Below are 24,902 nucleotides of genomic sequence, written 5' to 3' on the forward strand. Positions count from 1 at the left end.
CAACTAGATGTTAAGAATTGATTTTTATCTCCTTTTCAGGAATGCATTTATTCTGAAAGACAAAGTAAATGCATTTGATATGACTTACTGTGGCTTCTTTTTAAAGCTGACAATATAAAGGATAATTTAATTGGTTTCTTTTTTATTTTCACCTCCTTAAAAAAATAGGAATTATAAAGATTCCCTTTTGAATAGCCACATAGTTGCTGAATTTCATAGTTTGTCAATTTTGGTTTTTGTCTCAAGAAGTAATAAAATTTTATAACTTCTACAAGAGGAATATTATGAACTTTACTAAATCTAGCTTTTGGGCATAATTTAGCTGATAATTTTGTAATGTTCCTAAGCCATTAATTCTGGACTCACCGTCTTCTATTTAAATCTCTTGGATCAAAGATCAGTAAAGTACGTAAGGCCTACAGGCTAAAACCAGCCTACTGCCTGTTTTTGTATGGCCAGCGAGATGAGGATGGTTTTTATGGTTTTAAAATGGTTGGGGGGAAAAAAAATCAAAAGAAAAATACTGACATGTGAAAATTAAGTGAATTCAAATTTTAGTGTCCATCAATAAAGTTTTATTGGAATGCAGCTACACTCATCATTTCTGTACTGTCTGGCTACTTCTGCACCACAGTGGGAAGGCTGAGTAGCTGCTACAGAAACTGCTTATGGCTTTCTCATCGTTTCACATTCCTTCTTGGTATGCTACAAAATCAGTGATGCAGATACGATATGAAAGCATTTGGAGTGCCTGGTCTATCTATACAACAATTTATTTTTATGTTACCAGCTTATATCCATTATATCCAAACAGAAAACTATTTTGAATGATGTGCCTTGAAGGCACAATAGAGTGTTAACTAAATCATATGGTAAAATAATGTGTCATGCAATGATAGTGTAACTGCTAAAAAATGCAATATATGTTGACATAACCAGACCAAGCACTCATCACAATATACCCAACTACTGGGAAAGTGTAAACATTTTAAAACGGAGTATCTCATCACATCATGATTTCTTCACAAAAATAAGTGAAAAGTCTATGTCTGGCCCATTTGTTAGCCAAGCAAAGCCATTTACTGATAGTTATGTCATGGTTTCTGAATGTAGTAGCCCAAAGAAATAACGTCTAGAGAAAATAATTTTAACAACTTAGCCTTTTGGAAAGAATGGTTGAAGAGTGAGGACATTGGGTACAACATCTACAGTTAATTATAAAGTGACAGGATTTTGAGTATTGTTCTTTGCCTCTAAATAAAATGTTCTAGTACTTTCCCAGCTATTCTTTGAGAAATCAATGCTAAGTTTGAAGTGACCAAAGAATTAGTTTCTTTTCGTAGTCTGTATGGAAATACAGGTGAGACCATTTTCAAAGAAATTGAGAAACCACTATGTCATTGCAACCTGAAATCGACTCAGATGTATTAACAACTGCAAATACGTAAAAATGCGCATGGAGCAGAGAAAGGTTGAGTTGGTCAAATTTAAAACCTTGTGAAAATGTAAGGTCTTCTGGTTTGGCAGGTAGCCATTTCACTTGTCACCTTTGTTCTCTTTTTTTCTAAACAAGAATAAACATTTCATTGTTAGCCGGTGTCTTACTAGTGCAAAGACCATGTGAAAAGAGAATAAACCAAAAAATCATACTTGTGTTACACATGTGTGTACAGATTCTCCTCCAGTTGATTCTTTATAGCCATTCTGGGTTTACCCATAATGTCTCCTTGGCCTAAGGATATTTTTTTAAAGAACTTTGAAACATTTGCATGTTACACTAAAATTAGTGTGTAATTAAAGTTGCTCTTTATTAATATTCTCTCATAATAAATGATTGGGTCATTTAAGATGCTTCTAATACCAGACTTTAGGGGGTTATACTTAGTGAAAAAGACATGAATTCTAAACTCTGTCAATAGCTTTATTTTCATAGTTAGATAAAAGACAACAGAAGAACTGAAGCTTTCTGTGATAATCAGTTTTTAATTCAGCATCAACAGAATTCTACTTTGGAGCATTATTTTTTTTTCTCAAGCACCTTTATCTGTCAAACAAGATAAAGAATTGTTACTAATAAATTCAGGTCAGGAGAGCCCCTTCCCTGGAAGATGCAACATAAATGGTTGTTTTTTATAAATCATAAAATAGTACTGTCCATTCTGAGTAATGAACTCCTTTACATAGCATACACTGGAGCTTAAAATCACTTCTCAAAAAGCCCCCTTTGGTTTCACTGGTACTCAGAAGTAAGTCAAAAGATGAATCATCCTAACACATTTTTCCCCCAACTGCTAATACTGAATACTGGCTACAAATAAGAACACCAAAGATCTGTGGGTACTGTCACCAGTTTTGTTTTTGCTATCACTTTCCTGCCATGAGAAAAAACTGCAAGTGATTTGTTTGGCATTGCCCAGTCATATTTTAACTTTTTGTGGAATAAGAACAATTAAAGAGCTCTGAGTAACCTAAACTGCCTTATGGTAGAACAGCCCCTTACATCCTCTCTTTTTGAGGATGGAAATACACTGAACATTGTGCTGTGGGACACATGTACGTCGAAATAGGGAAAATCTGCTCATCTAGAATTTAATGGAGTAATAATTTTTCACAGGTTGTTTTCCTGAAGCATGAATCATGATTACCACCTTCATTTTTAAAGAACATATTCTATAAATCCTTTGTATTTGAGTTCTCTAGAGGATGTGGTTATTGCCAAACATATGCCATATTTCCCAGTTACCTGTTGAACAAGTGTACTCAAGTTTTATGGTCTGTTTCTAATTGTCCTCAGAATCATTTTAACCAATACATACTTATCCTGTCATCCACCTCTCCTCAAAAGACCTATGTTATGACCAGGTTGTAGATCAGCTTTGTCTGCAGTAGTTCTGGTAGACTTAGGAAAAGTGTATCTTTAAAGGAACTTCGATTGTCAGTGCAAAGGCAATTCCATATAGACAGCTACTAAAGGTGATCAACCAGACTTTATTATGGTATAACAGGAGGGAATTCATGAATAAGCACTTCCTTGAATGTCCCATCATTGATTTAGATGCAATAAGTTTATCTTTGAAAATACAAACCCTCTTTTCACTGCACAATGGCAAAGTTAACTAAAAGTATATGAAGTATTTGTACATTTAAAAAAAATCTAAAAAATTTAACCTATACGGTAGAATTTTGAAAAACAGGAAAAATCAAACATCAATCAAATATATGATCAGGATAGTTGAAGTGTAAGTGTCTAAGTTTGAGTCGAACAATTAAATTTTTTAAAGCAAAATGTTTAAAATGTTTTTAAGGTACATTTTATAAATATGTACAAAATGTAGGTCTATTTGATGCTTTATTCACTCAGTAAACTTTATACTGCATATCTAATGAGATATGCCATCATCTCTAAAAATTATAACCACCTAGATTAAAAACAAAACAAAACCCTTAAAAGATTATTCACTGTATGAAAACAAAAAGGGAACCATTACAACTTAATGGAAAAAAATTTATTTGTAAAAAAAATTTTTTAAATCTGATTCTAATGTGTACTGACTCATGTATATCAATAATTACACAAAAGGAAAAACTTAACAGTACTCTAGCAAGGTAAAGAATAAAAACTTCTTTTTCTCTTCTATTTTGACAAGGAACGTGTCACAGAATCCTATCCACAAAAATGGCTATAGTACTGTGCTTTGAAAAAAACCTGGCTGCATATAATTCTTAATACATCATGTGATGCTGTTGCCCTTAAGACTTCTAGCAGTAGCTATAGGTTCCAACCTGGCACTTCAGGTAATAAAAAATGATGACCAAAAAATCCTTTAAAAGTAAAAAGTAAGAATGTATCATATCTTCTGAGATTTCCTGAAACAGATTGTCAGATCAAAGTCTTTAGCTTTAAAAAAAAAAAAAAAAAATCTGAAAAAGAGTGCCATCCTATTACTCAAAGAATTACGCTCAAATGATCTATAAAATGAACTTCACTGATATTGATTCTTTCACAAACTCATTTAAATATAAAACTATATTTTTAGAAAGAATGGGTTTTGCAAGGATCTTTTTTACTCCATTATCCTCTGGTCTACTAGTCTATTATGTGTTGCATTTTTGTCTAACTCAGATTTTGAAAAGTTTAACACCATTTTCTCTTTGATTAAATACCAGTTCCTTAGCTATGTAAGTTTTAAAAGATAATCTGCTTTAAATTCTCAAAATCAGTACCAAAAAATGTTTAAGCTTATTCTAATCTCTAACATTTACAAAACTTACACTCCACTCAAAAAAAAAAAAAAAAAAAAGAATAAATTTTTTTTCAAATAGTGCATACAAGGCACAAGAGCTTCCTAGTATATTTACTGAAGCCGAACATTTGGCATCAACAAACACACCACTTTAGTTTACCTTAAACTCAATTTCCAAACAGCACACCATTTAGTTCATATTGAACTAAATTTCTAAAAGTATATTTCTTTTAATGATTTGCATAATTTAATCTTAAGTATTTGAAGAAATATAAAGTATAACTGTCATACTTTCGATGAGGGGACACAGAAATAATATAGATACCAATGGAGGATTAATCTATTGGCCCATTAGGAATTATTAACAAATTCAATATTTTAGCTATATGTTCAATAGAACAAATAACTTTTAAAAAATTAGATTTTTTAAAAAGCCAGAATGGCAAAAGAACATCATAAATGATTTTTTATAATTTTCAGCCAATTTAAGAGGATCAGAAGAGATGAAAAATATATTTTGGATGTAGTAGTAATTAATGTATTAGTTATGATAAAAATTTGCTAGCTAGTTGCTTATCAGTGAGCTCAGGCTTCAATGACCATACATCTTTCCCAGCAGGGAACAAAGGCTAGAATTAGATTAAAGTCTGGCAAAAATGGTGGTAATCTTCAACTGTAGGCCACTTAAAATTTGCAATGAATTCATAGTCATTATAGTTCACTCAGTCTGGGGCTGGATTCACAACAGAGGGAATGCTACCTCCAACTCGGTAACTAGTAGGTTTTATAAATAAAGCTGTCATTATACGGTAATTTGAAATCTTTCAAATTTCAATATCTTAAATAGTCTCAATTTTCTGAATCAGAAACTCAGATGATTAATGGGCTTTTTATGTATAGACATTGTACTACCCAAATATTTGGGTGAAAATCAGCCCATGAATTTATTCCAAGCTTTTATGATAGAAAATACTTTTGCCTTTGATTCATAAACCATAATTACTTCTAATATATAAGAGGAATTTGTGTTAGTTCAAACAATCTGTATATTGAATTTAAAAATGTGTTATGTTTTAAGCAACAGCTTGGAGAGAACTAACCAATTCATATTCTGCATATCCAGCCAAAGGAAAATGGGAACAACTGGCCAATGGTGCCTTCCTGTGGGAAGCCTCTTCCATCCACCTACAGCATGGATACCTTGAAATGAAACAGAAATCATGAAGCTATTGTGTCAACTATAAAAAACCAAAAAAACTAACCACTCATTCAGTGTTTGTTGAATAACATTCCTTGTTCAAAATTAAATATTTTCTAGGCAGAAAGCTCAGATATGTTCTTGAATACAGACTTCTACATCAGTGCTTCTCAAACTATAATAAGCATATAGAAGAAGACTAGAGGAGCTTGTTAAAATGCAGAAAATGCAGATTCTGACTCAGTAGGTCTAGGGTAAGGTCCAAAATTCTAACATTTCTATTGAGCTCCCAAGTGATGCCAATACTGCTAGTTTGGGGCAGCAATTTGAATGGCTGGTTTCCTTGTTCTGCATTTGTCTGAGGCCAGTAGAAGTTTAGGAGTGACAGCTGAGTTGGGATGGGGATTTAGGAAAATATGTTTGAAATTTCACATACATAGAAGCACAGCATTTTTTACTTAAAGAGAGAAGGTGGAAAAGGCTAATTTTGACTTACATATTAGTGCTACTATGGGTCTAGGTACATGGCTATCTGCAAAGTATGATGAATGAACTAATAAATATTTTATAAAAAATCCCACAGGTAATTTATTAATGTACATCAAAAAGAAAGAATATGAAAATATATTTCAGTAATATCATTAAATTAAGCATATCAATATCAGATATTATTCAATATAATGTACATTGAAGGAATTGCAAGTCTGAGATGTAAAGCAGGAAAAACCATTTTTAAAACTTTTAAAAACTATTTGGAATATTAGCTACCTTGGGAAAATTCAATTTTTTAAAGAAACATTTAAATGTCACAGGTTAGATCAATAGAATGAAAAACATATCACAAAATCTTTTTTTTTTTTTTTTTTTTTACATCGCAGCTGACTCATGCTTCCACTTGGCTATTATGACCATTAATGTCATATATTTGTATATAATAAAATCAAGTTTCTGTGAGATTTTTTTATTTTAACCATGTTATTCTATAATTATTTACAAAATGTTTATTTAGAGCCTACTATGTTGTCTAATATTATGCAATGTTGAGAATAATGATTTTCAAACTACATTAGTCTTGTGTTAAAATACCGGGAAGTCTATGTGACTTACACACAATGTCACTATGTAAAGTATTGTAAAATATTTAACACGTATGACCTCATAAGCATTCATAATTAGGACTAATGATTCAAATTACTGAAAAAAAAATCCTATACAACTTTATATGGTTTATAGAACTATTTCTGTAAAATATTTTAATAGTGACATTTTAAGAATTACTTCTGGAAATTTAATATTGTCTCTTTGCTATTTAACCAAATTAAAATTAAATTTTCACTACCCTAACCATAGTTATGATTAATCTGATCCACTACACCTTATATACAGTCATCCAAAACCAAAACATTAGTCAACTGGCAAACTGCCAGATCGGTACTTTGCTGTTATTTACATAGCTATTCATGAAAACAAAGAAACAGATTTAAGAAAAAAAAAATAACACAGATTTGAGGATTAAAATGGGTTAAAAGAAACAAAAAACAAAAAACAAACAAAATAAAAAAGTAGATATCCATGAAGTACCTTGACACAAATGATTTTGTTTCAGATTCCACTCTCTTGTTTTCTTTAGAGTTTAGGATTCTGGACTACAGTTTTGTAAATAAAAATTTGTCTTGATAGCTTTACTGTTCAACTCTACACTGTTTATTTTAACAGTATATATAGTTGTTTGTTTTCTTTAGATGTCTATGGCTTTGTTTCAGAAGGGCTTTTTACTGCATTGACTGCAGGCTTATAAATAAATAATCTTTTAAAGATACTGATTTGGAGCAACAGGTTTAAAAAAAATTATGGTTTAAAGAACATTATTTGGAACACTTGTTTTAAGGATAACACACACTAGGGGGTCCTACAGTAACCAAAAATGATGGAGGTTTGCACTAACAAGATATAATTAATTATCTTGTACTGAGACCCAGTGAGATTCTACTGATAGATGGTCAAGGTTATAACCACTGTATATCTGAAGGATAGAAAAACTAAAAATAAAAAATTGCAAGATTCTATCATATGACAAGATAATTACCATGTAAGTTCAATAGTTTAGGAACAATCCTTGCCATTTAGTGCATTCCTATAAAAATTAATTTTGTACATCAACTCATTTCTATTTTGTGTCAAGTTAATCTTACATATAGCTAAAACCAAAGCTAGGTCCACATTCAGAGGTCTCCAGCATAATGAATAGGATCCTAAGGGTGAACTACAACATCTTAAAATTTCAATTACTCAAAAATAAATAATGTCTATGGAAACTATTTGCCCTAAGAGAACAGAAAGGCTATTAAAAATATAAAACGTCACAATAAAGGAAAACATCTTACTTCCATAAAGTATGAATTTATTTTGTTTGAAGAGTTAAGTCTCATTCTCCATGGTTAATGCAGGATTGCTCATACCTTCAAGAAAGAATATAAATTAACATTTTGTTTGCAGGGGGTTGCTTTTGAATAAATAGGCAGGACTTGTTTATCCATCTATGAATCCCCCCAATATGCTTCCAAAGGTGCCCTGCAAGTAGTAGAGATTTGTAAGGTAGTCATATGGAAACACACACACACACACAATACAGTGTTGACCTCCAGCAGTGTCACAAAAGGCTCTTTTCTTTTTTTAAAGATTTTATTTATTTATTCATGAGAGAGACACACAGAGAGAGGCAGAGACATAGGCAGAGGGAGAAACAAGCTTCCCGCAGGGAGCCCAATGCAGGACTCGATCCCAGGACCCCAGGATCACACCCTGAGCCAAAAGCAAATGCTCAACCACTGAGCCACAGAGGTGCTCCTCAAAAGGCTCTTTAAAAAGAGATATTCAGGGGGTGCCTGGGTGGCTCAGTCAGTTAAGCACTGAACTCTTGATTTTGACCCAGGTCATGGATCTCAGGGTCGTGGGATCAAGCCTCAAGTGGGGCTCTGCACTAGGCATGGAGCCTGCTTAGGATTCTCTCTCCCTCTCCCTCTGCCTCTTCTCTCACCTCCATCTCTAAAAAGATGAATAAAAAGAGATATATACCTCAGGAAGTGGGAGGAGTGAACAAAACCATGAAAGACACATTAGACCTGGCAATTCTCACATCATCTTAGGGTATTCTTTCTAATTCTACATTTACCTCCCTCAGTCTGGTGAAACTAATCTTTGAGCCCTTTCTCAGCTCATCCTTCTCACATTTTCCTTCCAACTTTTAAGCACTCTTTATACTTTAAATAAGTTTTCAATTCATCCATCCAAGTAACAGAAAATTAATCTAACATGCCAAATGATTAATAGCACATGGAAGCCAAGAAATCACTTCTATGTTAGTGCAGAACTATACAAGGCAACATGAATTCCTTCTGAAAGAAACAGAGTTCTTTGTCTTTCCACCACCTGAAAATTAACCTCCAACTATAGATCATTTCTTTGCCTCTAAGGAAACTGATGGATTCAAAGGGCTAATTAGGTGACATCAACTTTGTTGCGGCAAGGTCTAGTCCTTCCCATAGACTGGAAAATGTAACGGCAGGTTTGAAGGTGAAAAGACAGACCAAATTATGGATATTCACACAATAGGGATATTCATGCCTATATATAGGCATATATATATTACTTAAGAATAAGTCCCTTTAAAGAAAGCCTATATTTTAGGAGAATATGATTGATTATAGATTAAATAATGACCTTAGAATTTTTACTTAGGAATGCCTATTTTTCATTATCACTAAATCCCAAAGAAATTTCAAAGAAAACAACAATCACTTTAAAATAGAGGGAGCCAGGGTATCTGGGTGGCTCAGTCAGTTGAGTATATGCCTTCAGCTCAGGTCATGATCTCAGGGTTCTGGGATCGAGCTTTGCATCGGGCTCCCTGCTCAACAAAGAGTCTGGTTCTCCCTCTTTTTCTGCCCTTCCCCTTGCCCCCACTCATGCTCTCTTTCTCTCTCCTTCTCTCTCTCTTATGTTCTCTCTCTCTCTCTCTCTCTCTCAAATAAGTAAATAATTTATTTTTTATTTTTTATTTATTTTTATTTTTTTAATAAATATATTTTTTTAAATAAATGAAGTGCAGGGAGCCAAAGTCAGGGAGGCTAGGAGAGAGTTTGAAGAAAGGACTAGAAATGAAGGAGTGATTTTCTGGCTAATAGTGCCTTAATCATGGTTATTTATAGGGACACCACACATATATTTATACACTTGTATGTATGATCATACGTTTTGATTAATCTTCACTAACCTGAGAAATAAATAGCATTTTAAAGAAAGAAAGCTACATCTAAAAGAGGTTAGGTTGCTACAAATATCACACACTAATCAGGTGTCCAAACTGGGATTTAAAATCAGGTCTGACTTCAAAGCCTTGCTTTTTCTTTGCCAATAAACTATTTTGACTGAAGTAGTCAAAGGTTAAAATCAATAATAACAAGGGAAATGTGAGTGGGATCCAAAGAAATAACAGCTAGAGTTATGATAAGTATGCAGTAACTTTACTCTGACATTTTGAAATTGGATAGAATCTTAAAAGAACCATATGGTTTAAGATCCCTTTTACTAGATATTTTTCACTCTTTTGTCTGAGTTGATTATATTTGCCATTACATATTTAGATTTTGAGTATATCATTTTATTTGTTAGGCAGTAGTAACTGTTTCTTAAACTGGAATAAAAGCAATGCAGATCTTTCACAACATGATCTTTTCAGCTTACAGACCTTAATCAAAGTATTTTTACAAACAGAAGTTCCTGAAAATAATTCTAAATTTAAAATGGGAGTTCAACTCCGAAGCTAGGAAGAATCTATAAGAATATGATGAAATTTGTGCATTACTTTCACCTTTTATAAATAAAATCTATTAAAATAGCCATGTAAGCACACCCTTACCAGCTTTGCCTTTTCCCGGGTTTGTGCTGCTTTCTGTCCAAGACTGAGAATCAGTGAGAAGATGGCTCTGGGACTCTCTCAATGGCTTTGCAGGAAACTGATGGTTTTCAGGACTGAGTAATAATAATCAACACCATAATCATATGTTAACTCTTAATAGTATTAAGCTAAGGGTTTCTCAAGGTACAGAATTCAAACCACTTCCCAAAAGAATTGGGTGAAGGGGGAATAAGGCATTTAATCACACTGACTCACAACGAGAAAACCATTCTTCCTTCCATTCTCTTTTCATTCTTCTAAATACAGTAAGATGACAATCTTTAGCTTTGGCAAGTCTCCATTTTTAAGACAGAGAACAGGCTTCCGCCCCTAACTTTAGTAGGTGAGGGAATCTAGTTAGAATTTAACAGGACTTTATTAACAATTTTATTTTTTAAAGTCATATTCTATTTATGGTAAATTATACTAGTTTTCATTTCATTTTTCATTTCATTTCACTATATATTAGTGATATAATGTATGATTTAAAAATAAGCTTCAGTACCAATTTAACTAAGTATATCAAATAAAAATATTAGTTTTGTAAGTGGTATGGTGATATGGAAAAAAATATATGAAGGTGATGGTAGAAAGACAAGTTTGAGAAAAATTGGTCTAGTGTTTCTAAAGTGGCCTAACTTGTCTTGAACAAAGAATTCTCTGTCTTCCTCTATAAAACTGAAACAACAACAAAAAACAAAACAAAACAAAAAAACTGAAACAACAAATTTGAGCACTATCTTGCAGAAACGTTGAAAGCATCTGATATCATCAGGTGTTACAAATGTGATGTTTAACTTGGGGAATAAAGAGTCTTAAAAGAAAAATTTAAGTTTAAAAATTTAAGTAGACATGCTATATATCAACATATGTCAATATATAGCATGAAAAAATATAAATTAAAATAGCATTTCACTTAGATATGTGGGGGATTCCATTTTTTCTATCCTTAGATAGAAAAAATTATTGGCAGAGAAACTATAAGTATACTTTTAGAACACCCTGAAACCGTAATTACAATAATGTTCAAAAGAAAAAAATACTTAAAATTCTTCCAAGAATAATTCCACATATGCGAGTTGACTATATTTTTTAAAGGATATGCTTTTGCTCCTTAATAATTACCTTATATCTAAAATTTGAGCGTATTTCAATTTTGTGCAGTTTTAACATCCCCTTATTGAAATTTTGGAGGTAAGTCTAAAAAATAAAAAGGATATATTTTATTTCTATGAAAAAAAAAACCCATAACTCTCTTTTCCTCTAATTATTATTCTTCAAGAAAGGGACCATATACCAGGTATAGCATAGTAACTAGGTTCAGGTTTAGAGACTCCTTGCAGATTCATTGCTGCTTATAAGACTCCAACAAATGACAAGGAAGGATCCATTCATTCAACAGCATTCATTGAGTGCCAATTACATCAATGAATAGTTTCTGATCACATGGAAATTTCATTGTAATTAGGGAGGAATAATAATAAGTAGGCACAGATATAAGAAGTCAGGTGACAGTAAGAGCTATGACAATAGATAAAGAGCAGTAAGGGGAAGTGGAAGAGCAGGCTGCTATTTTACAAAGGGTTTTCAAAGATGGCCTCTATTGTGAAATTACACCTGAGCTAGAAGTGAATGAAGAGAAGCTGAAAGAGCATTCAGAAAGAGAAAGAAAAATGGTTAGGAAGAGGAATTGGCAAGTACAAATGTGCTAAGTAAGGGACATGCTTGGTATACTTGAGGACCAGCAAGATCTGTGTGTCTAGGGATTGTGAGAGATGGGAAAGTGGTAAGGGATCAAATCAGAGAGGTACTGGGGGTAGATTAGACAGGAAAAGGTCAGGACATGCATTCACTTTTATGCTGGTTAAGATGGGAAGCCAACAGAGGGTTTTGGGCACAAGAGTGACACAATCTGATTCTTAATCGAGAACAGACTGGAGTAGGACAAAAATGGAATCAGAAAGATCAGTAAGGACGGTATGGAAATAATCTAGGTGAGAAGTGACAGCTTGGACCAGAAAGTAGTCTGAAGGTGGTAAGACTTGGATTAGTGGAATATTTTGAATGGATATGTGATAAAATTTGCAAATGAAGTAAATACAAGGTCATTGAAAGAGGAAGCTAGAATGACTCCACAGTTCCTGGCCTGAGCATCTGGGAGTCTGAGCATCACTAATTGGGACATATGGAAGAATGTAGGAGATTTAAGCTGAAGGTGAGAGTGTCAATGTCTGGGAATTAAGAATTCTGCTCTGCATCTGTTCGGAGGGAGATGACTTTTAGGCATTTAAGTGGTGGGAATGTTGAGTAGATATCAACAGAATGTTGAGTCAGATATCTCTAGAATACAGAGGAGAGACTATCACTTGCCATAACAATTCTATATGAGCTAATCAGGGGAAATTATATAATTATGTAAAAGATATGTTAGCTGTCAAAATACAATCTCAAAATTTAAAGGAAGAGAAGACCATAGTGGTTACAAGATCACCTAGCTGGGCAATAGTGCCAGAACTAGGATTTCCCCCAAAGCCTATTTAGCAAAAAGAGAGATACTATTTCAGAAACCCAAATCTTCTTGAACTACAGAAGCCCCTTAAGAGGCAGAAAAAAAAAAAAAAGATTATTGAAAACTACTACTAAAATTTATAAAAGCCTGGAAATATTCTAAGTAATCTATTAAAATGAGATTTTTCTGCATCAAGATATTAAAAAAAAAAAACTCTTAATCCTTCAATGTTCAAGCTAAAACTCAGAGGGTATACCCCAGTAAGACTCTGATGCCTTTGAATATCCCTGTAAAACACATCGGAATGGCCTCCTCATTAACTGGTTGAGTCTGGTCTATACAAAGGTCACTCTAGGGATGGGGTGGTAAACAGGTTTCATCTCTTAACAATTTAAAATGTTTAGGAATGGCTACCAGGATCACTAACTCAAGAAGAATTCTAGGGTCATGACAGGCTCCACCAGAGAAAATACTGTGATCAGTAGGACATCCACACTAGATGGGAGTCATGTAGGGTCAGGTGTTATGAACATGGCATTCCAGCAACTAAGAAAAATCTCTAACATTTAACTAAGAATGATATGGTTATGCTCTTGCTATCAGCTTTCATTTAATAATTAGAGGTATGGCCATATTCAAATAAATCTGTCTTAAATATGCAAAAATTAGTGTTTCAAACTCACAAATTCATAAATAACATTTTTAAAAGTTTGAGTAGTTTTGCCTTTTGCTCGTTGGTAGCAAAGTCAGAATTAAGTTTCAAGGTCTTCCTCAAATTCTTGATAGACTGGAACCAAAAAACTTAGAGCAAGGGCAAAAAGTCTCCAGACACTAAATTTCCAAGACTCCTTCCCTTCTCTTTCCACAAAAAAATGGTTCAGATGTTTACAGGTTTTTATCAAACATTAAGAACATGGTGCACTATTGAGTGGGTGTGGGGGATTCCATTTGATCTCCAAAAACCTAATCCAGGTAAGTTCTTCTGATCTTTTTATAATATTATAGTTACCACAGAAAGGACCTGGAGGGTCAGAGGTCAAGTTTATTGTCCACTCACCTGATCACTGGGGGAGCTAATGTGGACTGAATATTCTCTTCTTTTATGCATTACATTTTAAAAATCAGTCAACCAAAATGTACAGAGAATCAATACCTGTTTACCCACTACCTAGAGTAACAAGTTTTACAAGTATAATTGAAGCTTGCTCTGGGCCCCTCTCTAATCATACTTTCCTTTCCCCCTCATTCCAAGTGGGAACCATTATAGTGAATTACGTTCTTCCATTTTTTTCAAAGAAATATAGAATCAAAGGTCACAGGAAGATAAAATACATTTTTTGAAAGTAAAATAGAAAAAAATATGGGATTACTTTTTCGATGTTGAATTCAATCCTGCAGGAGTAGATGCTTGTTCAGGATCCTGATTAACAAGGCAAGTTGGAAAGGAGCAGCCATCACCTAGACTATAATTAAAATGAAAACTTGTAATTGAGCAGTAAACAAGACAACATAAGTGAAGCTTTGATGTTTGCGAACAGAACACAGTTATATTATGGACAAAACATGTGTACCAGACATTGGCTTCCATACAGAACGTTTAAGGAGATGAGTTAACTGACTACCACATTCATATAACAGTGAATCATAAAACAATTCTTAAAAAAAACAGGAACTTGTATGCAGGAGGATAGTTCTTCTGGTGGATTACTTTCATTAGTTTAAAACTTGAATATTTTCACAACAAAGTACCTTGAAAAAATGGGTAGCAACCAGTACTTCTTTTCATCACCAAAAACTTGTCGCATGTTTTTACTGAAACCCAAGCTGAATCCATTCTTATCTGTTCCATGTCGAAATACGGGACTTCTAAATGCCTCTACAAAACACGGTAGAGCAACTATGTGAGTTTAGAACATATCTAGTAATCCCCGTAGTTATAAATTATTGCACTGAATGAGAGAACTCTAAAAATTGATGGCTAGCTTCCTGTGAGTACTTATGTCCCTATCAATAGCTCTGCAACACGGATTGTCTACTCTGTTTTAAAATAATAAGATATGATTACATGTATTTTAATATTTAAAGACCCTTTTACTCTTATAGCAGCACATGTGCATTGCAAAACATTAGAAAACACAACTGAGCAAATAAACTAAAACTTTACATCTTCTGGGTCTTTATTAAATAGATGTGAGGATGGATAGATGGATGGATATAGATCTACACAAACCTATACAGTTTTTTTAACCAATGAGACTGTACTTTACATACACTCTACAAATTCCCTTTTTTCCAGTCAATAAATTCCATTTTCCAATTTGATTTAAATTTCTAGCTAGTCAAAAATTTACTTTAAAGCTGGCTTATCTGGAGCAGGATCCAGTGCAAATGCAAACACTGTGCCTGGTTGTACATACTCTGCCTAATGAAGCTGGGCTTCAGAGAGGCCGTGGGACGCGTCCAAAATCACACAGCAAATAAATGACAGAAGTGGAACCTGAACAAGGTAATGAATGTCCCTTCTATTATGATACAAATTCTTCTTAAATAATGCTGATAGGCAAAATCTGAACTTTTATTTTTGGAACATGAACAAACAGAAGTTTGTTTACTTCTGAACAAACAGAAGTATAATGATTTTTTTGTCCATCATTTAAAAAAAGAAAATACTAACAGAATCATGGTACTATGAAAAATGTGGCAATTTGGAAGACCTTTAGCATTTGTCACCCTGGGTTATATATAGCTTTTAATAAAATATTTTCATAATTTTAGGACTATATTGCCTAGAGGAAGTTCTTTCAGTGTTATAAGTTAAATCTAGAAGTTCCTAAACTTCTAGAAATAATTTATTTTCTGCTGAATTATAATTTATCATGAATTATAATTTAATTATCTAACATATAATTTGAAATAAGATAATTTGTTTAGAAATTATTATATCAATATAATATTTGAATATTTGAACAATATTGAGCTGACTACATTATTTGAAAGTAAAATAGAAAAAATATGGGATTATTTTTTGCTGAACAATATTTGCTGTAAGATTTCATCTGAAAATTAAAAATTAACATGTGCTGACTATATACTATAATTAAATCTTCACTACTCTAATCATGGTGTCTCTCAGCTCAAAGTGTTCCTTGAGAGACCATAAGGATTTATAAGTCCTCATTGCATTCCAAACTCCTAATCTTAGCCTAGAAGATACTACTCAGCTTAGTCCCTACTTCTCAAACCTCATAATATATTTTTTGTTCTTTAGCTTTCAATGCTCTAGCCATGTAGATAGTTTCACAATCATTTTTAGCTTTTTCTTTTTTTAACTAGTGAAGTTCACAGAATATAAAATGAACCATTTTAAAGTGAACAAATCAGTGGCATTCAGTATATTCACAATTCTGTGTAATTAATGACCAGGTTCCAAAATATTTTCATCATCCCAAAAGAAACTCCATATCTATCAAGGAGTCTTTCCTTAGGCCCCCTTCTTCTCATCCTCTGAAAACCACCAATATACTTTTTTTTTCTAAGGATTTACCTAATCTGGATAGTTCACATAAATGAAATATAATATTAATCTTTTGAGATCAGCTTATTTACTTAGCATATTTTTGATGTTCATGCATGTGGTAGTATCTCATTTCTTCTTATGGCTGAGTAATATTCGATTGTCTAGAAAATATTCATCTGTCATGGACGTTTGGATTCTTTCCATCTTCGGGCTATTGTGAAGAGTGCTGCTATGAACACTGACATAAAAGTATCTTTTAAATTCTCTGCTTTCATTTGGGGTATATATCAAGGAATGCAATTGCTGGGTCATATAATTTCATGTTTAGCTTTTTGGTGAGCTGCAACTGTTTTTTACAGAAGTGGATCCACCATTTTATATTCGTACCAGAAAAGTATGAAGGTTCTGATTTCTTCACATCCTCAGCTACGCTTGCTTTCTAGTTTGTTGATTTGGGTGTGCACTGGTATCTATGGTTTTGATTTACACTATCCTAATGATTAGCAATGTTTTTTATATGGTTTTTGGCCATCTATATATTTTCATTAGAGAAATGGCTATTTAAATGTTTGTTCATTGGCACCTGGGTGGCTCAGTCAGCTGAGTGCCTGACTCTTGGTTTCGGCTCAGGCCATGATCTCAGGGTCATGAGATCCAGCCCTAGGTTGGGCTTTGCACTCAAGCAGGGAGTCTGCTTGAGATTCTCTCTCCCTCTCCCTCTATCAGTCTCCTACTCTCTTTCAAAAAATATATCTTTAAAATAAATAATTAAATGTCTATTCCAATTCTTTGCCAATTTTTGAACTGAGCTGTTCATCTTTTTTGGTTGTTGTATGATTTCTTTTTATAATCTGAATACTAAGTCCTTATCAGATAAATGAGTTGTAAATATTATTCTTTCTGCTTTTTTGACAATGTCCTTTGATGCACACATTTTTACGATTTTGGTAGAGTCCAATTAATCTATTTTTTCTTTTGTTACTAATGCTTTTGATATTATATCTACGAATTCTTTGCCATATTAAGCTCCTTAAGGCTTATCTCTATGTTTTCTTTAAGAGTTTTATAGTTTTAGCACCATTTGTTAAAGACACTATTAAGTTCTCCACTGAATGGTCTTCGTACTCTTGTGGAAAATCACCTGGCCAAAAGAATATGGCTTTATTTCTGGATTCCTCATTCTATCATTCTATTTCATTGGTCTATATCTCTATCTTTGTGCCAGTACCACACTGTTTTGATCATTGTAGCTCTGTAGTAAGTTTTGAAATCAGGAAGAACTTTGTTTTATTTTTTGCTGGGTCCTGTTTTGGCTATTTGGGGTATCTTGCAATTTCACATGAATCTGAGGATCAATTTTGCCATTTCTGGAAGAAACACTATTGAAATTGTAATTGGTATCACATTAAATCTGTACATCACTTTGGGTCATATTGCCATCTTAACATATTGTCTTCAATATATGAACATGGGAAGTCTTACCATTTCCTAGATCTTTAATTTCTTTCAGCCAAGCTTTGTAGCTTTCAGTGTACTATTGTTGCACCTCTTGGTTGAATTTATTCCAAGGCATTTTACCATGTTAGATGCGTTTGTAAATGGAATTGTTTCTTTAATTTCCTTTTGGATGGTTCATTGCTAGTGTACAGAAATACAACTGATTTTTTTGCATATTGATCTTATGTCATGCAACTTGTTGATTTTGTTCATTAACTCTAATAGGTTTTAATGTTGATTCTTTAAGGTTATTTATATAGAAGACCATGTCATCTGCAAAGAGAGATAGTTTTACTTCTTCCTTTCCAATCTGAATGACTTTATTTACTTTTCTTGACTAATTTTTCAGGCTAGATTTTCTAGTACAGTGTTAAACAGCACTAGTGAAAAGTGGCAGTCCTTGTTTTGTTGCTGGTCCTAGGGTGAAGATTTTTGTTTTTCACCATTGAATATGATACTATTTATAGATATCTCATAAATGCCCTTTATCATTTAAGGCTTAAGGAAGCTCCTTGTGTTGAGGAAATTCCCCTGTGTTCCTAGTTTGTTAAGTGTTTTTATCTTGAAAGGGTGTTGGATTTTGTCAAATACTTTCTCTACATCAGTTGAGTTGATCATGTGGGGTTTTTTTCCTTTCATTCTATAAATGTGGTGTATTACCCTTGACTGATTTTTGTATATTGAAACACTCTTGCATTCCTGGGATAAATCCTAATTGGTCATGGTATTACCTTCTTATTAAGCTGCTAGATTTGGTTTACTAGTATTTTATTGAGGATTTTTGTATATACTCATAGGGGATACTGGCCTACAGTTGTCTTGGATGTCTTTATTTGGCTTTGGCATTAGAGCAATGGTAGCCTCATAGAATGAGTTACAAAGTGTTATCCTCTCTTCTAAGTTCTGGCAGAGTTTGAGAAAATTTTATGCTAATTTTTTTTTAATGTTTAGTAGATTTTCCAGTGAAGCCATCTGGTCCTGGGCTTTTCTTCGTTGGGAGGTTTTCGATTACTGATTCAACCTCCTTCCTTGTTACAGGTCTGTTCAGTTGTGGTGTTTTGTTTTGTTTGTTTTTAAAGATTTATTTATTTATGTAAGAGAGAGAGCAGGGGGAGCAGCAGAGTGAGAAGGAGACAAGCAAGCTTCCCACTAAGCAGGGTGCCTGACTCCAGGTTCAATACCAGGACTCTGAGATCATGACCTCAGACAAAATCAAGAGTCATTTAACTGACTGAGCCACCCAGGCACCCTGGTCTGTTCAGGTTTTATATTCCTTAGATTAGTAGTTTGTGTGTTTCTAGGAATCTGTCCATTTCATCTATGTCGCCTAAGTTTTTGTTGTTCCAGGCATTCACTTATAATTCTTTTTATTTCTGTAAATTCAGTAGTAATGAATTTACTACTTTCATTATTGATTTTCATTGAGTCTTCTCTATTTTTTCTTTCTAGCTAATGACTTGCAAAATTTGTTAGTATTTTCAAAGAATGAATGGTTGATTTCATTGAACTTCTATTTTTAATTTTTTAACTTATTTCTTTTTAAAGATTTATTTATCTATTTTTGAGTGTGAGGGAAGGGACACAGAGAGAGGGAGACAGAGTCCCAAGCAGACTCCATTGAGTGGAGTCCAACATGGGGCTCCATTCCACGACCCTTGAGATCATGACCTGAACTGAAGCCAAGTGTTAGACACTTAACCCACTGAGTCATCCAGGCACCCCATCAACTTCTATTTTTTAAATTCTCTATTTCTGTTCTCTTCTTTTTACCATTTGCTAGCTTTGAGTTTACTTTGCTATTATTTTTGTACTTCCTTAAGATATAAGGTAATTGATTTGACCTATTTCTTCCTTCTTAATGAAATAATTTATAGCTAAGTATACATTTCCCATTAAGCACTGTTTTAGTGCACTGCAGCTCTGTAGGGCTTTTGAACATACTGTTTTCTCTAAGATGTTAATGGTTTTTACCATGACTGACTTCTTAAGTTAAATACTCATTGTTTTGGTGAGCTCTGTCCTGTCCATTCTACCTAAATAGGTTCTCATCCACAGTTCTTGGGGCCTGATTCACACTTCAGCATCCTATTTGTTTCCTATATAGCACTTTGCATTTTGCAATTACTTTTATGTTTGGTTATTGATTTTCTGTGCCCCTTACTAGACTACTTAGCCCTTGTTCACCACCATATATACACAATGCTTTACACACAATGGACAGTCAATAAATATACAGCACGAGTGCATTTGTAGGTGTCTCAGTCGCCATCCCACAAAACAGTGTGTGAAATAAAAATGATTTTTGCCACATCAGGATGGGTTGGCATTTAATCATATGGCAACTTTCGATGAGTATCTATTTATGTCTTTAAAGTTCTGTTAACTACAATAATTGAATACTCACCTAATGTAGATTTATTTTTGCTGACTAGCCAACAATGATAGCCAAACAGAGAAGACAAGCTGACAGAAAACATAGCTGCAGCAAAGAATAAAAACATAATATGGAACTTGGCTTGAGTATCAGGTAGGCCATTCTATAAAGAAAGGAAGAAAATAAAATGTTTTGTCAAAGGGATAAGTATTCCCCTACTTCTGTAGTAAGATTTTTTTTTTTTTTTGCTCTACTTTTTAAAAATGTAGATATGGAGAAAGATACATGGCTTTACATTAAAACTTTGAGGAAAAAATAATGTCATAAGATAAAAAATGTTTACTATTAATGAATACAGATTTTAAAAGTATTAAAATTTGGGATATTTATTTTGTTTTTCATAACTGAATCATAGAAAAATGATAGTATATGGGTAAACTGTAACACTAGGAAGATAAAAAGAACTACAAAATATAGTTTTTAATTTACTTCCTGAAAATGTTCTGTTAACATACTACAGCTTTACAAATGGTTAGTTTTATTATAATGCCTGTAAATGAAGGTTAATTGGCACAAATACTATACTTATTGATGTTTTACATTACTACAAAGCAACAGCATCAACTACAAAAACACATACAACAACACATCCACAATAATGCTTTGAGCTATTTTAAATAATAGCATCACAGAAAAGATCGACACTAGTGCATAACACCAGTCTGAAACAAACCTTTACAATATCCAGGTAATAAAACAGGCCCTCTCAAAGCAAAATTAGCTTGTCTCTTACTATACGTACTCTCCAAGGAGACCTGAACCCAGTCTAGAATAGTGGGCTTGGTCTATGAACACTTGGTGAAGCATCAGAGCTGCTAGGAGGTGTCCCCTTCTGAGAGAAGGTTATACTATTCCGATATCCTATATTGACACAGGTTCACCAGGTCTCACTCCTAGCTTTTGACAGCAGAATCCTCACAGTGAAAACTGGTCATTCCTTTACATATATATTTATGGTTTGGAACTAAAACCATCCAGAGGATTGAGAAGCAGTGAGGTAATATTCTTTCAGACACTGATTAGGGATCATTCTTCATGCTAGACATAAAAGTATTCTTGAATGCTAGGAGCCTGTCCATATACCTGTATATTCCTAGTGGTTGGCAATGAAACTGGCACACAGAGCCATTCAATAAGTCTTTACTATTCAGTGTGGTTCAAATCTGACCTAAATTATCTAGGAATTTAGAGAGTCTTACCATCATAAAGGATAATTTAATGAAAATAAAGCAATCCTGGCCTGGGATAACTGGTTTTTTTTACTATTGTTTGGGGTCAATAAGGAGTATCTATGGATATTTATAATACTTGGATATTTATAATACTATAATTTTGTTTTGCATACATTTAAAATATATAGCACAGAAAAACAAATGAACTACTTAAAGCCTAATCAATCAATACCTAATAAAAACTCAGGATATTATAAAGACATAATAGTTTTAAAAAATAGTCTTTATACACATAAAGAAAATACTTCAATTTTTAAATACTGAAAAAAAAACTCCTAATAAAGTCAATTCTCATTATTCGTAATGGTTATGTTCTATAAAGGTGTCATGAACACTGAATGTGTAAATATGGAACCACTGCCACATGAAATTTACAGGGTTAGGTTCTTAGGAGCTTTTGGTCACAATATTCTCATCAACTGATCAATACAACCTTGTTTTATGTGTGTTTCTGCTTAAAAACACCATACTGACATTTAATATATATAGTTGATTCATTACTTATAGCCAACAGCAGTGTAACTCACATCTATAGGAAGCTTCTCCAACACATGTATTTTCACCATAAGGTATATTAGTCTTCTTTTGCTTAGAAACACGAGAAGCACTTCAGCATCATACATGAAGACCATTTTAAATAGCAAAATCACCAACAAAAAGTACAAAAATGCAAAAAAAATGTGACACTAAACAGACTGAAAAGCATACTTGTTTATAGTAGGAGAGAACAAGAAGAAGAAAAAAGAAGGCAGTATGCTGCCTTGTTTGATCTTAACTGGGAATGTGCACATGGGGTGAGTCAAATTTTTCCCACGCTGTGCATGTCTGCAAATGACCACAAAAGCTCTGTGAGCACTGAGATGGGGATTATAAATAAATTTTAGCAAGCAAGAGAATTCACAAATACAGAATCTGTGAACAATGAGGACTGACTATATATAAATGATTGACTATATATAAATAAATCTGTGAACAATGAGGATTGACTATATATATATATTGACTGCATATAAATTTTGCAGACCCTAGTCTATAAAATTAGTGTCTGAAATAACTCAATTACTGAAAATCAATTATATATTTTGTGTACCAGAAAAAATCACCAAGGTATTGACTTACTGTCCAAAATTTGATAAAATACTGTAAATCTGTAGCAGCAATAAAAAGGCAGTACAGCAGAGAATAAGCCAAGAAAAGGAGGAAAAATTTGTAATTTGAAAATCCAACACAATTGTTCACCCTGTTAACAAAACAAAAACATTTTCAGTGAGTGGTACACTTTTAAACTAGGTCTACATATGCACACCTTTAACACAGAATTTGGTTTCCTATCATTTAAAATTTATTGGCATTTCTTTAAGTATGACTCATAAGATTTCTTTACACATACAAATATTGAAGAAGTCCATTTCACTAAAAAGGAATTTGTATTTATACTTTTAAATTTGATATGTGGTATTGCTTTAATCAATCATGAACCATGTAACTATGTTTCATGTCCAATTTTGTAAATAAGCACATCCCTAAAAACAAAGAGCCAGTGAGAAACCCAATGAAGTCAGGCAGATAAGAGGTATCTACTAAACTCTTTCTCTTTGGATTTGATTTCTAACTATGATTAACTTAAATCTTTCAGGTATTCCCAAATTAGATGAAATATCTGCAAACTACTCACATGCCATCAGCATACCAGTGAAACAACCAGATTATCCAGAGGAGGTTTAAGAAAAGAAATAGGATTGAGAGTCAGACAGCCAGGGTCAGAAAGTACATCTGACACTCAACAATTATGTGGTTTTGACCAAGTTAAGTAGTCCACAGGAATTTCATTTTCCCTATCTGTCAGATAAACGTTCCAGAGAGCTGGCTCTATAAGAGCTGATTCTAAAATGGAGATTGGTAATTCTCAGTTTGAGTATTTGGAGAGAGGAGAAGAATTCAAACTATTATGTCAATTAAGTATAAATACAAATACAAGTAATACTTTATAGTCACACTTTTCCATCAAAATTTTTTTTAATTTTCCTTTTGACAAAGACAAGGGAATTTCAGAATGATCATGTAAACATGATACAACACTTAAGTGGAAATGGCCAGTATCTTCACTGATCAAGGTCATTTTGTTAATTGGTCTAAATAAACCTATCGCATAGAATATACACAGATTGTTTCCTCTCCTCAAATGTCTATCTTACTCTAATGTTTCCAAGCTGATCTCATTCTCTACTGACTTTGCTAACAAACGGAGACATTTTTCTTTTAATATTTTTAAAGCGAGGGGCACCTGGGTGGCTCAGTTATTGAGCATCTGCCTTCAGCTCAGGGCATGATCCTGCGATCAAGTCCCACATCAGACTCCCCGCATGGAGGCTGCTTCTCCTCCCCCCTTCCTATGTCTCTGCCTCTGTGTCTCTCGTGAATAAATAAAATCATTTTAAAAAATGATTTTTACAGTGAAACAACGTACACGTGAAAAATGTTTACTCAACTGTGCAAGACCAATAAGCTCTAGAAGTCTGCTGTACTACACTGTGCCTATGGTTAACAATACCATACTGTGCACTTAAAAATTTGTTAAGAGTAGGTGTCATGTAAGTGTTCCTACAATAAAAAAAATTTTTAATTAAAAAAAAAATAAAAAGGTAAATGTTTTCCTGGCTTATGAGTAAACTGAAAATTTGGGGATGGGGGAAGAAAAGTGTTGATATCACCTATCTCAAGAAACATAAAGTGAAGGGAACAACACTGGATTTAGTAACTTTGGAACATAAGGGTTTTGTATATGGCAAATAAGTTCATAAAGAAGGCAAAAATTGTAGGTGCACATTGTATAAAAACAGCTATGGTTCTAGTGTGAGTGCAGACCAATTACTAAGATTGCCTTCTATGACAACTGAATGAAGTAATGGCAAGGAATAATACTGCAGAGTTCCAAACAAGCCTAGTCTAATTGCATTCTATCTCCAAAGGATATAGGATATTCCCTTGGCTTCCCTGTGTTGGTTTCCAGAGGAGAGAATGCATAGACAGAAGCTGGGGAGCCATAATACTTTGGAAGAGGGGGTGAAGACAATGACTCTCTTGTGGACTAAGGGAAAATAAAAAGGGATAAGAAAGATTGTTTCTTTCCCTATGGGAATGTAAGAAGCAGCTTTTGTATTAAATAATACAAGCATGGCATAATGTGCCTTATCTGCCACTTAGGAAACAGAAGAGAAAGTCAGTAAATAAAAACCAAGTATCTTAGACTTTGATAAGTACTTTACACTGAGGAAATACAGTAATAAAATATCTCTTCATAAGACACAGTGAAA

General features: G+C 33.4%; 1 protein-coding gene across 2 annotated transcripts in view; it reads right to left on the reverse strand.

Moving 5' to 3' along the window:
- Positions 1-2,968: 2,968 nt before the first annotated feature.
- ZDHHC2 (zinc finger DHHC-type palmitoyltransferase 2) overlaps positions 2,969-24,902 on the reverse strand; it is a 64,867-nt gene continuing 42,933 nt past the window's right edge. For both annotated transcript variants that reach the window (XM_041753000.1, XM_041753001.1), the window contains 7 exons: positions 22,708-22,828; positions 20,327-20,459; positions 14,658-14,784; positions 14,279-14,371; positions 10,361-10,473; positions 7,827-7,901; positions 2,969-5,444 (listed from right to left, as the gene is read on the reverse strand). In XM_041753000.1, the coding sequence (XP_041608934.1) occupies positions 7,861-7,901; positions 10,361-10,473; positions 14,279-14,371; positions 14,658-14,784; positions 20,327-20,459; positions 22,708-22,828 (628 nt within the window). In that variant the 3' untranslated portion in view covers positions 2,969-5,444; positions 7,827-7,860. The remainder of the gene's footprint in view (positions 5,445-7,826; positions 7,902-10,360; positions 10,474-14,278; positions 14,372-14,657; positions 14,785-20,326; positions 20,460-22,707; positions 22,829-24,902) is intronic.

The sequence above is a fragment of the Vulpes lagopus genome, chromosome 4 (assembly GCF_018345385.1).
Source record: "Vulpes lagopus strain Blue_001 chromosome 4, ASM1834538v1, whole genome shotgun sequence".
In the NCBI taxonomy this organism is placed as follows: Eukaryota; Metazoa; Chordata; class Mammalia; order Carnivora; family Canidae; genus Vulpes; species Vulpes lagopus.